This window comes from Oncorhynchus mykiss, chromosome 1, assembly GCF_057628025.1.
Source record: "Oncorhynchus mykiss isolate SJ-2025 chromosome 1, ASM5762802v1, whole genome shotgun sequence".
NCBI lineage: Eukaryota > Metazoa > Chordata > Actinopteri > Salmoniformes > Salmonidae > Oncorhynchus > Oncorhynchus mykiss.
The window spans coordinates 80,323,644-80,337,241 of NC_143022.1; the positions used below are offsets into that span (position 1 = coordinate 80,323,644).

The 13,598-nt window shown below is 41.8% G+C and overlaps 1 protein-coding gene across 1 annotated transcript in view; it reads right to left on the reverse strand.

Moving 5' to 3' along the window:
* The window catches only part of LOC110529788 (protein FAM13C-like), a 56,273-nt gene that overhangs the window by 26,402 nt on the left and 16,273 nt on the right, over window positions 1-13,598 (reverse strand). The window contains exons 5-6 of the mRNA XM_021612324.3: window positions 12,822-12,996; window positions 11,735-11,892 (exon numbers count right to left, since the gene is read on the reverse strand). Coding sequence (XP_021467999.2) covers window positions 11,735-11,892; window positions 12,822-12,996 — 333 coding nt within the window. The remainder of the gene's footprint in view (window positions 1-11,734; window positions 11,893-12,821; window positions 12,997-13,598) is intronic.

Sequence of the window (13,598 nt, forward strand, 5' to 3'; positions counted from 1 at the left end):
ATACAGTTCAAGTAACAGACACATCTCAACATCAACTGTTCAGAGGAGACTGTGTGAATCAGGCCTTCATGGTCGAATTGCTGCAAAGAAACCACTACTAAAGGACACCAATAATAAGAAGAGACCTGCTTGGGCCAAGAAACATGAGTAATGGACATTAGACCAGTGGAAATCTGTCCTTTGGTCTGATGAGTCCAAATGTGAGATTTTTGGGCCCAACCGCCGTGTCTTTGTGAGACGCAGAGTAGGTGAACAGATGATCTCCGCGTGTGTGCTTCAAACCGTGAAGCATGGAGGATATGGTGTAAAGGTGTGGGGGTACTTTGCCAGTGACACTGTCTGTGATTTATTTAGAATTCAAGGCACACTTAACCAGAATGGTTACCACAGCATTCTGCAGCGATATGCCATCCCATCTGATTTGCACTTAGTGGGACTATCATTTGTTATCAACAGGACAATGACCCAAAACACACCTCCAGGCTGTGTAAGGGCTATATGACCAAGAACTAGAATGCTGGTGCTGCATCAGATGACCTGACCTCCACAATCACCTGACCTCAACCCAATTGAGATGGTTTGTGCTGAGTTGGACCGCAGGTTGAAGGAAAAGCAGCCAACAAGTGCTCAGCATATGTGGGAACTCCTTCAAGACTGTTGGAAAAGCATTCCTCATGAAGCTGGTTGAGAGAATGCCAAAAGTGTAAAAAAGCTGTCATCAAGGCAAAGGGTGGCTACTTTGAAGAATATAAAATATATATTTGAATTTGTTTAACACTTTTTTGGTTACTAAATGATTCCATATGTGTTATTTCATAGTTTGAATGTCTTCACTATTATTCTACAATGTAGAAAAAAAGTAAAAATAAAGAAAAACCCTTGAATGAGTAGGTGTGTCCAAACTTTTGACTGATACTGTATGCATTGTAGAAATGCTACTAGAATGTCTTGAAAGCATTCTACAAAATGTTTCAAGAACAGTCATCTAGCCTAATCTAAAAATAGGACAGTAATTACACAAACAATTAAATTTTTAGGAACGCAGTGTAACATTGCAATTTTTAAACATGCAACCAAACAAGTTTTATTCACTGTAAATATTCTGTCTTTACTCGTAAAGCACTGTAGCTCAATTACTTTTTCCTGGGATGCTGAAGCAGAAAACACAGGAGAATATTTAGGACACTCAACCAATTCCAACCAACTAACTAACCAACTAGCCGAGTACATCTGATATACTGCCCCCTCAATCCAGTCACACATAAACACACAGCGTGCATGCGCACACACTAAGGATGGCCCACTCGCCTCAGAGCGCAATTAGCAATTGGATATGCTGCTCAGGGTAAACCATTATAAGCTGTGAAACCCAGGTGGAAGTAGGTCAGAGGCTGTCAAAGAGAGAGAGAAAGCAACGCCTCTTACCCAGACCCTCAGTCAGAATCCCTGCTGAGTACTACCCTCAATGCAATGTAACAAGGGACAGAAGGGATTTAATAATATAGAGTCTGTGTAGAGGGATTCTCCTAAAGATCTTTGATAGATATGATTCAGACTACATACTGAAAAGCCAAAGAGATCCACATATCTAGACACAACATCATTATGCAAATGACTAGGATACAGCTCTATAACAAATATCATCCCTTAATATAAAGTATCTCATGATGATATCTTATCTATTTACAAAGCCCCTCTCACTAGTGTAATGAGAGGCATCTGTAAAATCCTCGGTGATATCAACTTGACTGTTTCCGACTCTCCTTTGCCAATAGGTAAGACACACACACAAACACACAAGCACAAACACCAGCTCTGTCTGAGTCATTCCTGCTAGTTCCAGACGGTGTTGTCTGACTTTAAATTGTCCTTTGACAACCTGATCGCCAACCAGCCCAGAGAGGGTGGCTGGTGGCAGTGGTCTGGGAGCATGGGTAGCTACCCACACCGACCATGCCCACATACCACCACACACCAAACACACAAACCAACACACACACCACACACACGCACAAGGAGGGTGAACTCTTTGTGTTGACCCTACCATGTGTCAAGTGAGCATCTAGGTCAGGGGTCTGCAATTAGGCGGCCTGCGAGTGATTTTTGGGGGGGATTTTAGGTCAAATAGACTAACATCACCAGGAATTCAGCAAAAAATGTGTAATTTAGGAAATCTGTTCCCAAGCACTTCTGTGAATAAAAAAATAGACGTGATCATGTCTCAATGTAATCAAGGTATACAATTATTGTTATTTTCAAACACAACCTCTTTTTGTGCTTAGTTGTGGTCAATTTTCAGTGTATAAATTATTATAATTATGTTCCGGCCCTCCAACCATCCACTCTGACAAAAATCGGCTCGCGGCTGAATCTATTTACATACTCCTCCTCTAGGCTATCTGGCAAAGGATTGAGGCCACTGCTGACACTGGGAGTTCTAGTATGGTCCAGTTACCCTCTGATACACATGATTTCCCAAACACACACAACTTCAATTGACCTTATTTAGGGCTGTGGCGGTCACAAAATTTTGTCAGCCGGTGATTGGCAAGCAAATAACTGTTGGTCTCACGGTAATTGACCGTTAATTAACATATACACATTTAGCATCTCCTGGCTTCCACACATAGCCTACAAGCCACTGATGAAGACCTTTGTAACATATACATTTTAAAAAGTTGAATAAATCCATGTAATATAACCTACAACTTCACAATAAATCCCTAATTTATTTTAGACAGGTCTAAAGAAACAGGATTATAAGAAAATGTAATCTATTTCAGAAGAACAGAATAGCATACTCTGTAAGTAAAATAAGTTGTCCTTATTTTAGGTCCTGATCTGGCTATGCCATATGGCTGTGGGCTACACTAGTTCATTTAGCAGACGAGATTTGGTTAGAATTACGTGGCATTATTTTATAGTTTGAAGAATACAATTCAACAAGGCTGAATAAAATAGAAAGGATATTTTCTCCAAATGATTTGAGAGAGTGCTCACATGCAGCTATTCTGTTTGGAGCGGTTAACAAAGAAATAGGTACTCCCATATGCTTAATTTAGAGTTATTAATGTAACTTTAGTTGTTCTACAAACGTTGGGCTTTATGTTTTGATTTTTAATAAGGCTGCATGATGCGACTCTAATGATGATTTGAAAAAAGTAGTTCGAAAGGCATGAGCTTTGCTTTGTTTTTTGAGCAGGTTGAACACACTTCATCAGTCTCTCTTTCACAATTTGACAAGCTATTGATAATGCCTCAAATGTCTCGGCGGCATCCCCTTTGTGTGGCCGTAATGCACCCTAAAAAATCCATGCCGTTGTTCTCTTCTCCCTGAGTGCTGCCAGCTCCGGAGCACCTCTCACTCACTTGGCTCTTCATCACATGATCGGGTCTTTCTCACAGGCTACAAGTCCTTATCCAATTCCGAGGTGCATATTGAAGATATTGGAAGAATGTTAAGGGAATTTTTATCAATAATGACTAATTATGTATACATTTCAATCAGGACTGACTAATCAGAATAGTATTATGTTACTGTATATGTACTAATCAGAATACTATTTTCTTTTTAATCCTAGTACTGAATATAATGTGTGTAAATATAATCAAGAATTAGAACAATGACTGTCTGTTCCTTGGTAGAAATGAATGAACTATATCGCCAGACTGGCTAGAATGCTTATCTACACTGGCTGACCTTGGCTCTAGGCGGGGTGGGAAGGCTTGAGAACTATAGAGCCTTTCTACCAGTGTCAAGAAGAGACGGAACATTTAGAAAACGCTGACGTCATTTTCAGTTTATAACCTGTGGTAAAATGTGTAAGGAGCAGTACTCTCGTGAATAAAAGCTGCTGTTTGACTTTAAGACTGGGCTCTGTCCATTTTTATAAAATAAGGGTCATACAAATCCTTATGAATTGACAGAGTGTTTAATTTTAATTGGGTATTGAAACAGAGGAATTTCATTCCTGCAACAAAGAACTATCCACATTAATTTTTTAAGCGCAAATGTTTCATTAGCGGGAAAACACCATTATCAAAAGTGACCGCAAATGCAATTATGCATGTAATGCTTTTATTATAAAGGCACATTTTTATGGTGAAAATGATCTTCCCCAAACTTGAAACTCACGCGTTGCTTAGAGCCAGTTAGGCTCTACACCCCGTGTTAAGCGGATGAATGTGCTTCATTATTTTAAATGTTTATTCTGTGATATCCAATTGCGATCCAATTACAATCTTGTCTCATCGCTGCAACTCCCCCAACGGGCTCGAGAAAAGTGAAGGTCGAGTCATGTGTCCTGCCAAACCGCGCTCCTTAACACCGAACCCGCTTAACATGGAAGACAGCCGCACCAATGTGTCGGAGGAAACATTGTTTAACTAACTACTGAAGTCAGCCTGCAGGCACCCGGCCCACCACAAGGAGTCGCTAGAGTGGGATGAGCCAAGTAAAGCACCCCAGCCAAACCCTCCCCTAACCCGGATGACACTGGGCCAATTGTGCGCCGCCCTATGGGACTCCTGGTCACGGCCGGTTGTGATACAGCCTGGAATCCAACCAGGTCTGTAGTGTCGCCTCTAGCAATTGAGATGCAGTGCCTTACACCGCTGCGGCACTCGGGAGCCCATCACTAAGGAATTATTATGGTCCACACACCAACACAGTCGTGAAGAAGGCACAACAATGCCTCTTCCCCCTCAGAAGGCTGAAAATATTTGGCATGGGCCCTCAGCATCTCAAAAAGTTCTACAGCTGCACCATTGAGACCATCTTTACTGGCTGCATCACCACTTGGTATGGTACTGCTTGGCATCCGACTGCAAGGCGCTACAGAGGGTAGCGCATTCGGCCCAGTACATTACTAGGGGCCAAGCTCTCTGCCATCCAGGACCTCTATATCAAGTGGTGTCAGAGGAAGGCCCTAAAAATGGTTGATGACTCCATCCACCCAAGTTATAGACTGTTCTCTCCGCAAATGCTGTGTGCTTAAGGTTGTTGTCCTGTTGGAAGGCGAACCTTCGCCCCAGTCTGAGGTCCTGAGCGCTCTGGAGCAGGTTTTCATCAAAGGATCTCTCTGTACAATGCTCAGTTCATCTTTCCCTCGATCCTGACTAGTCTCACAGCCACTGAAAAACATCCCCAAAGCATGATGCTGCCACCACCATGCTTCACCGTAGGGATGGTTCCAGGTTTCCTGGCATTCAGGCCAAAGAGTTCAACCTTGGTTTCATCAGACCAGAGAATCATGTTTCTCATGGTCTGAGAGTACTTAAGGTGCTTTTTGGTAAACTCCAAGCGGGCTGTCATGTGCCTTTTACAGAGGAGTGGCTTCTGTCTGGCCACTCTACCAAAAAGGCCTGATTGGTGGAGTGCTGCAGAGGTGGTTTTCTTTCTGGAAGGTTCTCCCATCTCCACAGAGGAACTCTGGAGCTCTGTCCGAGTGACCATTGGGTTCTTGGGAACCTTCAGTGCTGCAGAAATGTTTAGGTACCCTTCCCCAGATTTGTGCCTCGTCACAATCCTATCTCGGAGCTCAACAGACAATTCCTTCGACCTTGTGGCTTGGTTTTTGCTCTGACATACACTGTCAACTGTGGGACCTTATATAGTTCAATCAATTGAATTTCATAGCAAAGTTTCTGAATAATTATGTAAATAAGGTATTTATGTTGTTTTTTTGCAAAAACAATCTAAAAACCTCTTTTTGCTTTGTCATTATGGGGTATTGTGTGTAGATTGATGAGGAAAATGTTTTATTTTATCTATTTTAGAATAAGGCTGTAAGGGGTCTGAATACTTTCAGAGAGAAAAACTTGAGTAATCAAGGTGACAGACAGTGACACATTCAATACCGCCTTGCACACTCTTGCCTGCATCTAGCTGATCTAGGGTGTAATCATTTGTCCAAAAAGTTGCAAATGAAAGTGTCTATTGGACAAATTCAGGTTTGTTTATCCCCGTTTTTGTTCTGTTTGCTTCCGTCTAAGAAAAGTTTTTCAATGGAATTAGCTGAATGATCAGGGGTGAAGAGAAGACGATCAAACTTGACTATCTAGAGGAAGTAAAAGTCGTAACAAACACAGTTCACTTTCAAAGCAGCCACATACAAACAGCATGATCACTTTGCTCGTTGTACAATTCCTTCTCGCATCTACGCGCTATTCTCCTCTCACCATTTCCCTTTGCTTGTGAACTTCAGTGCACAACACAACAGCTGTGACCAGGCTAAAAAACCTTTCCAAGCCAAACCTTCGTACCATAACCGCTAACCGCAACACACAACCTACATCATTGTCACCATGTTAGCTAACATAGCTACTAGATTGTAATGCATTAGTAAACCCGCTACAATCATGCGGTACAGTGTACAGCAAGCAGTTTAGCAGTTACACTGGCAGGCCCCAGTGGCAACAAATTAATAAAACCAAAAGCTTACTTTGACTTGGAAGAGTTCCAGTGTTGGATATCCAGACCTAGCTAGCTAACATAGCATCCCTCTCTCTTCGAGCCGGGTGTTTGAGTAGGCTCAACTAGCTAGCTGCATCCACAACCTCAGTAACGTTACATAAAAGTGAAAAAATTAAACACAATCTCTCTCTGTCTCTCATTTTTCAGTATTTTTTCATTTGTTAAAAACTGTTCAACTATTGTGAGAATGGCTTGCCAAGAACATTTTCCAAAATTACTAATTTGAGGTAAAAAGGAGTTGGAGCACTCAACAAAAAAAGGTAAAGATTGATTCCTTTATGCTCACTGTAATCCATTGTACAGAATGCAAACAGGTGACTGACATTTCAACATCAAGCTGACGTCTTCCTCAGAGAAGATGTCAGCTCTCTCTTTGAGTCAACTACTCACCACATTTTATGCACTGCAGTGCTAGTTAGCTGTAGCCTATGCTTTCAGTACTAGATTCATTCTCTCATCCTTTGATTGGTTGGATAACATGTAAATGCATGCTGCAAGAGCTCTGATAGGTTGGAGGACATCCTCCAGAAGTTGTCATGCTACCCCAGAGAGTGTTGTTGAGGCTACTGTAGACCTTCACTGCAAAACAGTGTGTTTTAATAAATTATTTGGTGATGTGAATATATTTAGTATAGTTTTATCTACAGTATAAATTATAGCTTTTTTATTGTTTCACTACTTAGATTGTTATGTACAGTACCTCAATTACCTAGTACCCCTGCATATAGCCAGGTTATCATTACTCATTGTGTATTTATTCCTTGTGTTATTATTTTTCTATTATTTCTGTTTTTCTCTCTCTGCATTGTTGGGAATAACCCGTAAGTGAGCATTTCACTGTTATTCTACACCTGTAGTTATGAAGAATGTGACAAATACATTTGATTTGATTTAAGGAATATATCAAATATCCTTGATGACTGGGAATAAATAAAATATATGAATAGTACTTTTCAAATCAGAACTGTGAGACTAACATGATTTCAGTAAATACTTTCAGACATTGGCACAAGTTGAGAGGTGAACCATCAGTGAACCTTCGCTGGTGTAGTACATTGAATTGTACATACCGGTTGTCTAAATAAAGCTTTCTTTGATTTACAACAGGAATATAGAGCATTACAAGGAGCTATGTGAAGAGTAAAGCTTCCATCAGATCGTACCATTATAAGACCTCAGTGAGAGGGCACTGAACCGTGGTCCTTCTCTGTATCCATTCACAATGTATGTCAACAAGAGAGTTGGAGTGAGAGAGAGAGACGGGTGGGGAGTGAATGAGAGAGAGAGAGAGAGAGAGAGAGAGAGCAAGATAGAGAGGGGAGAGAGCGAAGAAGTGAGAGAGAGCGAGACAGGGGGATTGAGAGAGAAAGCCGAGAGGAGAGTTAGAGAGAGAGAGAGGGGGGGGGGGGGGGTGAGAGAGAGAGAGAGGGAGTGTGAGAGAGAAACTGAAAGACTACCTCAGTTTCTCTCTCATACATGCAGAAACACACAGCAAGGTATCACTCTCTTTCCTACTAGCTCTTACACCACTCTCACACAGATGCACAAAATCGCTCATAGCTAATAATAACCTAGGAGTCACATGCAGAGCCATGGGGAAAGAAATAAAAAATATAGTCAATGAACCTTTCTCACTGCATCCAAAATACTTCGCACCCATATCCAAGTCTCCAAAATAGATGTTTCCACTTGCTAAGGGGCAAGGCCTCTTCAGTTCGGTGAGGAAACCTTACGTTGAAACAGATGGCTGTATTATGTATATTTTTCTTAGGAACTAATTAGTCATTTTCCACTTTTCTACACTTTCCAATAGTGAGGCAGAGACAATTTTTATTAACGTAGGAGGAAAGAAGTAGGTGCTCAACCAACGTGAGTAGAGGTGCAACTTACAAATGTGTAGACATCTTTGGACAGGAAAAGGCGCAACGCTCGCTCACCGAATAAAAATTCCTACTTTTATTAGACAAGTTTAAAAGAATCTGAAGGTCATTGAAGCCCGAGCGTTACGCCTTTTGCTGTCCTATTAATGTAGGAGGGGAATTCCGAAACTACAGTCTGCTACAGATGCCAATAGGTCCATTATCTTTCTCACTGGATGTATTGAGAAAGGTTCATTGACTATATATTTGATTTATTTCTCCATGGCTCTGCATGTGTCCTCCACCTGTAAGTGTGAACACGTTTTCAGCTACTTGTCATCTCCCCTGTGTGGCGAAGAGGTCTTTCGAAGAGACCAGGTTAACCAGGACAAATGTCAAATGAATGTGTTGTTTGTTTTCATGAATGTTGACAATATACAGTCGTGGCCAAAAGTTTTGAGAATGACACAAATATTAATTTCCACAAAGTTTGCTGCTTCAGTGTCTTTAGATATTTTTGTCAGATGTTACTATGGAATACTGAAGTATAATTACAAGCATTTCATAAGTGTCAAAGGCTTTTATTGACCCTTCTTTTTCAAGACCTCTGCAATCCGCCTTGGCATGCTGTCAATTAACTTCTGGGCCACATCCTGACTGATGGCAGCCCATTCTTGCATAATCAATGCTTGGAATTTGTGGGTTTTTGTTTGTCCACCCGCCTCTTGAGGATTGACCACAAGTTCTCAATGGGATTAAGGTCTGGGGAGTTTGCTGGCCATGGACCCAAAATATCGATGTTTTGTTCCCCGACCCACTTAGTTATCACTTTTGCCTTATGGAAAGGTGCTCCATCATGCCGGAAAAAGGCATTGTTCGTCACCAAACTGTTCCTGGATGGTTGGGATAAGTTGCTCTCGGAGGATGTGTTGGTACCATTATTTATTCATGGCTGTGTTCTTAGGCAAAATTGTGAGTGAGTGACATGAATGGCCTCAGGATGCTTTACTGTTGGCACGACACAGGACACGTGACAGAGTGATGACGCATGGCAGAGTGATCTCCAGCCTTGTCCTCATCAACACTCACACCTGTGTTAACGAGAGAATCACTGACATGATGTCAGCTGGTCCTTTTGTGGCAGGGCTGAAATGCAATAGAAATGTTTTTGGGGGATTCAGTTCATTTGTATGGCAAAGAGGGACTTCGCAATTAATTGCAATTCATCAGATCACTCTACATAACATTCTGGAGTATATGCAAATTGTCATCATACAAACTGAGGCAGCAGATTTTGTGAAAATGTATATTTGTGTCATTCTCAAAACTTTTGGCCACAACTGTAACCTTTGCAGCTGGCCTATCTAAGAAGAAACCGCTCAGTTCTGCCTCCAGAACAAGACTCATGATAATAAATGTCAACCCGGGTCCCATACAGTAGTGCAGCATGGTATGTGGATCTACTTACAGTTTTGGAACTGCACAAAGTCAGGGCTCTATAGTCCAACCATTTTTTGTATTTTACCCCCTTTTTCAATCTTGTCTCATCACTGCAACTCCCCAACGGGCTCGGGAGGCGAAGGTCGAATCATACATCCTCCGAAACATGACCCGCCTAACCGCACTTCTTAACACCCACCCACTTAACCCGGAAGGCAGGGGGAAACACTGTTCAACTGATGACCGAGGTCAGCCTGCAGGCGCCCGGCCTGCCATAAGGAATCAGTAGAGCATGATCAGCCAAGTAAAGCCCATCCAGCCAAACCCTCCCCTAACCCAGACGATGCTAGGCCAATTGTGCACCGCCCTATGGGACTCCAGATCACAGCCGGTTTGAACCCAGGTCCGTAGTGACACTCCTAGCACTGTGATGCAGTGCCTTAGACCACGGCGCCACTCAGGAGGCCCCCAATATGACCATTTTATTCGTATATGTGCCTAAATATATATTTGTGAGACCTGGAATTTTAATTTAGTAGCACCCGTGCACCCAGAAAAATTAGGATTCTAGCTTTATTACCTAAAATATTTGTGTTTGCCTACATTTTTCCCCTTGGGCGCACACGTGCTCCTTGTAAAAAAGGTCAGTGTAGAGCCCTGGTGTGTCAGTTGAGGGATTTCTAACACTTCCTGTGACCAATGTCAGAGCAAATCAACTGACACCATACAAATGTTTCCCTGAGTTTTTGTGGCCACAAAGCCAGAGTGCTGATCAGACATCATAACATGCTTGGTGACAACATCCAGGGAACCAAAGCCTAACATCCACAGGCACGCACAGGAGTGGCCTCGGTTTCTGCAGACACTGCACTAATAAAGTTATCAAAACAATCATAAAATTATATAATGTACATAACTGAAGTCCTCAAATGGAATCATAAATTATTATTTGTATTATTATTTATATATATATTTTTTTACTCTATCGTTGGGAACGGCTCGTAAGCAAGCATTTCACGGTATAGTCTACACCTGTTATATTCGGCGCATGTGACAAATATTTGTGATTTGATTTGATTTCACTTCTAGACCTCAGCTGATTCTAGTAATGTATGGTGTGGCTGTTGAACAAATTGAGGATAATAAATGACTTGGCATTACCTTGATTGTAAACTGTCATGGTCAAAAATGTATATATTCAATGGTTGTAAAGACGGGGAGAGGTCTGTCCATAATAAAGAGATGCTCAAATGAACAGAAAACCTGGTTTCAAAAACAGATAAAGAAACACCTCGCGGCACAACGCCTCTCCCCTATTTGACCTAGATAGTTTGTGTGTATGTATTGATATGTAGGCTACATGTGCCTTTTAATTTATTTTATTTTATTGATGTAATTCTGTCTTTGAGCTGTTTTTGTCTATTAATGTTCTGTATTATGTCATGTTTCATGTTTTGTGTGGACTCCAGGAAGAGTAGCTGAAGCTTTTGCAATACCAATTACCAAAGTTCATAAAAGGATTATAAAAATGTATAAATGCTTCGTAGTGTGCATTGAGGTAAGGTCAAAGTTCAGAAATGCTTGTTCACAGTTATTGCTAATAACAATGTTTTACATTCAGCTGACAAGTGACAAGTACATGATGTAAGCAGAGAAATTATATGTTCTAAGAGGTGTGACACAGCTTGTAAAGATGTGTGACTGAATTATCCAGAACAATGAACAGAGAATGTGGCATGATTGTTCCATATATTACTGCATAAGTGCACATACCTGGCATGGCCATTTAGAAAGGAATGTTGTACATCCCGGGTACACTGTATGTTTACTTTGTGTAGACATTCTCAATATAAAACCACTTTTGTTCTTGCTCTACACTTTCATATTATTCCAACTCTCGAATGGCTCTCATATGGGCTCTTTCAGAGACGTCCAGGTGATACTATGCAGGGGACTGTACCTGTTCAGGTTAGATGGCGTCCATGCCTTTCTGGGTGTGTTGGTAGTAAGACTTCCTGTCTCTGACGTGGTGCTGTCTCCGTCAAACCTTCCCACACTGTTACTCTCCTCTGACCGAGAGGTGCTGGTAAGACCCCCCAGTCTCTCCTGCAGCCGGGACTATAATGACACATTACTCCCTGAAATGTCCTCTTACCGTACATGACACAGCACTATACGATGCTTGATTACTATGTAAACATACTATTGGAGATGTTTGGTTTGTTCTGTATAAGCACCAATGGCATGTGACTTACATGGGGAATTTCCAACCAATACTTACCCCACACCAGTGTTTATGTTAATGTCAGCTCTAATGGTTTTGTTTCCATCAGGAGTGTGACACTAAAGACTTGGGGCGAGCAGAATAAACAACCTCTGCATTATCAAGACAGTTGCTTTTTTACCTTTATTTAACTAGGCAAGTCAGTTAGGAATACATTTTTATTTTCAATGACAGCCTAGGAACAGTGGGTTAACTGCCTCGTTCAGGGGTAGAACGACAGATTTTTACCTTATCAGCTCAGGGATTCAATCTTGTAACCTTTCGGTTACTAGTCCAACACTCTAACCACTGGGCTACCTGCCACCCCTTTGTGAGTTTCTTAGCCATTGTTATGTAAATGCCAGCTGAAAAGTACCAGTGGCCTGGCCTTGGCCCTAAGTCAGAGCAGGTCCACTGAGGCCATGACCCTGTGAGACACTGGAGCTGGGCCGTGGAGGTGGAAACACAAAAGGTTGAGCCTTTATGGTAAAACAATGGGGTAAGTTTCAGGTGGAAATATGCCATAATACTGTATGATATTATCTATTGTTGCAAAGTAAAGAGTTCACTGGTGTGGGATGATGCATAATGAAACCCATCACCTGTCTTCACAGGGGTCAGGGGAAGCAGGATATCCTGTAATTTCTTAAAGATAACAGCATTTGAAGGTTTAAGGTCAGAGTCAGGGCTATTGTTAATTTAGTGAAAACATTATGAACCTCTGTAAGCCTATCCTCAGACGCCAAGGAGAGATGTACAGTACAAATTCATTATCATGTCTCACCTCAAAATGGGACAGGGCTGCGAGGGGTGGGGGTGGTGATGGGGTGTCCTGGCTAGGAGGTGGGTGTGGAAGGTCCGGGGGACAGATAAAGACAACAGATTGATGTCTCAGGAGGTGGAGTAACAGGGCATTACACACACTCTGCTCTTCCAGCATCCCAGGCCCTGATGGAACACTGTACAGAGAGATGGAGACCAAACGTTCAGTAAAATGCTGTGCTTATCAGAGGAAATGAAGACTCAGCAATTGTATGCCATTTACAACTATTTAATTCACACCATTACTGTAAAATGAGATTTGAATCTGCATGTATTCAATGTCTAGAGTAAGAGCCGGCCATATTTGGTTGGGCCCCCCCCCCCCCCCCCCCCACCTCACAGGGAAAACATTTGATTGGCCACCCTCTTGACAGTGGAGATTTAAAAAAATATGTTTTAAAGTACATTTCTTGCAATTCTACTAATTTTACCATGGGGAGTAGAGAAAATGTTGCAGCTTTAAAGCAAAGTTTCTGCAATTCTACCAATTTTGCAGTGTGGTGGAGGGAAATGTGTGCAGTTTTAAAGCTCATTCCCTGTAATTCTACACATTTGCAAAGATGTATGCCATGTTAATGATATCTGAGTGAGAGTGACTAAAAAAATCAATGGGGCCCCCTGCATGCCCGGCTGGTATTCTGCCATGATTACTACACAGAACAAAAATATAAACTCAACATGTAAAGTGTTGGTCCCATGTTTCATGAGCTGAAAGATCCCAGAAATGTTCCATATGCAC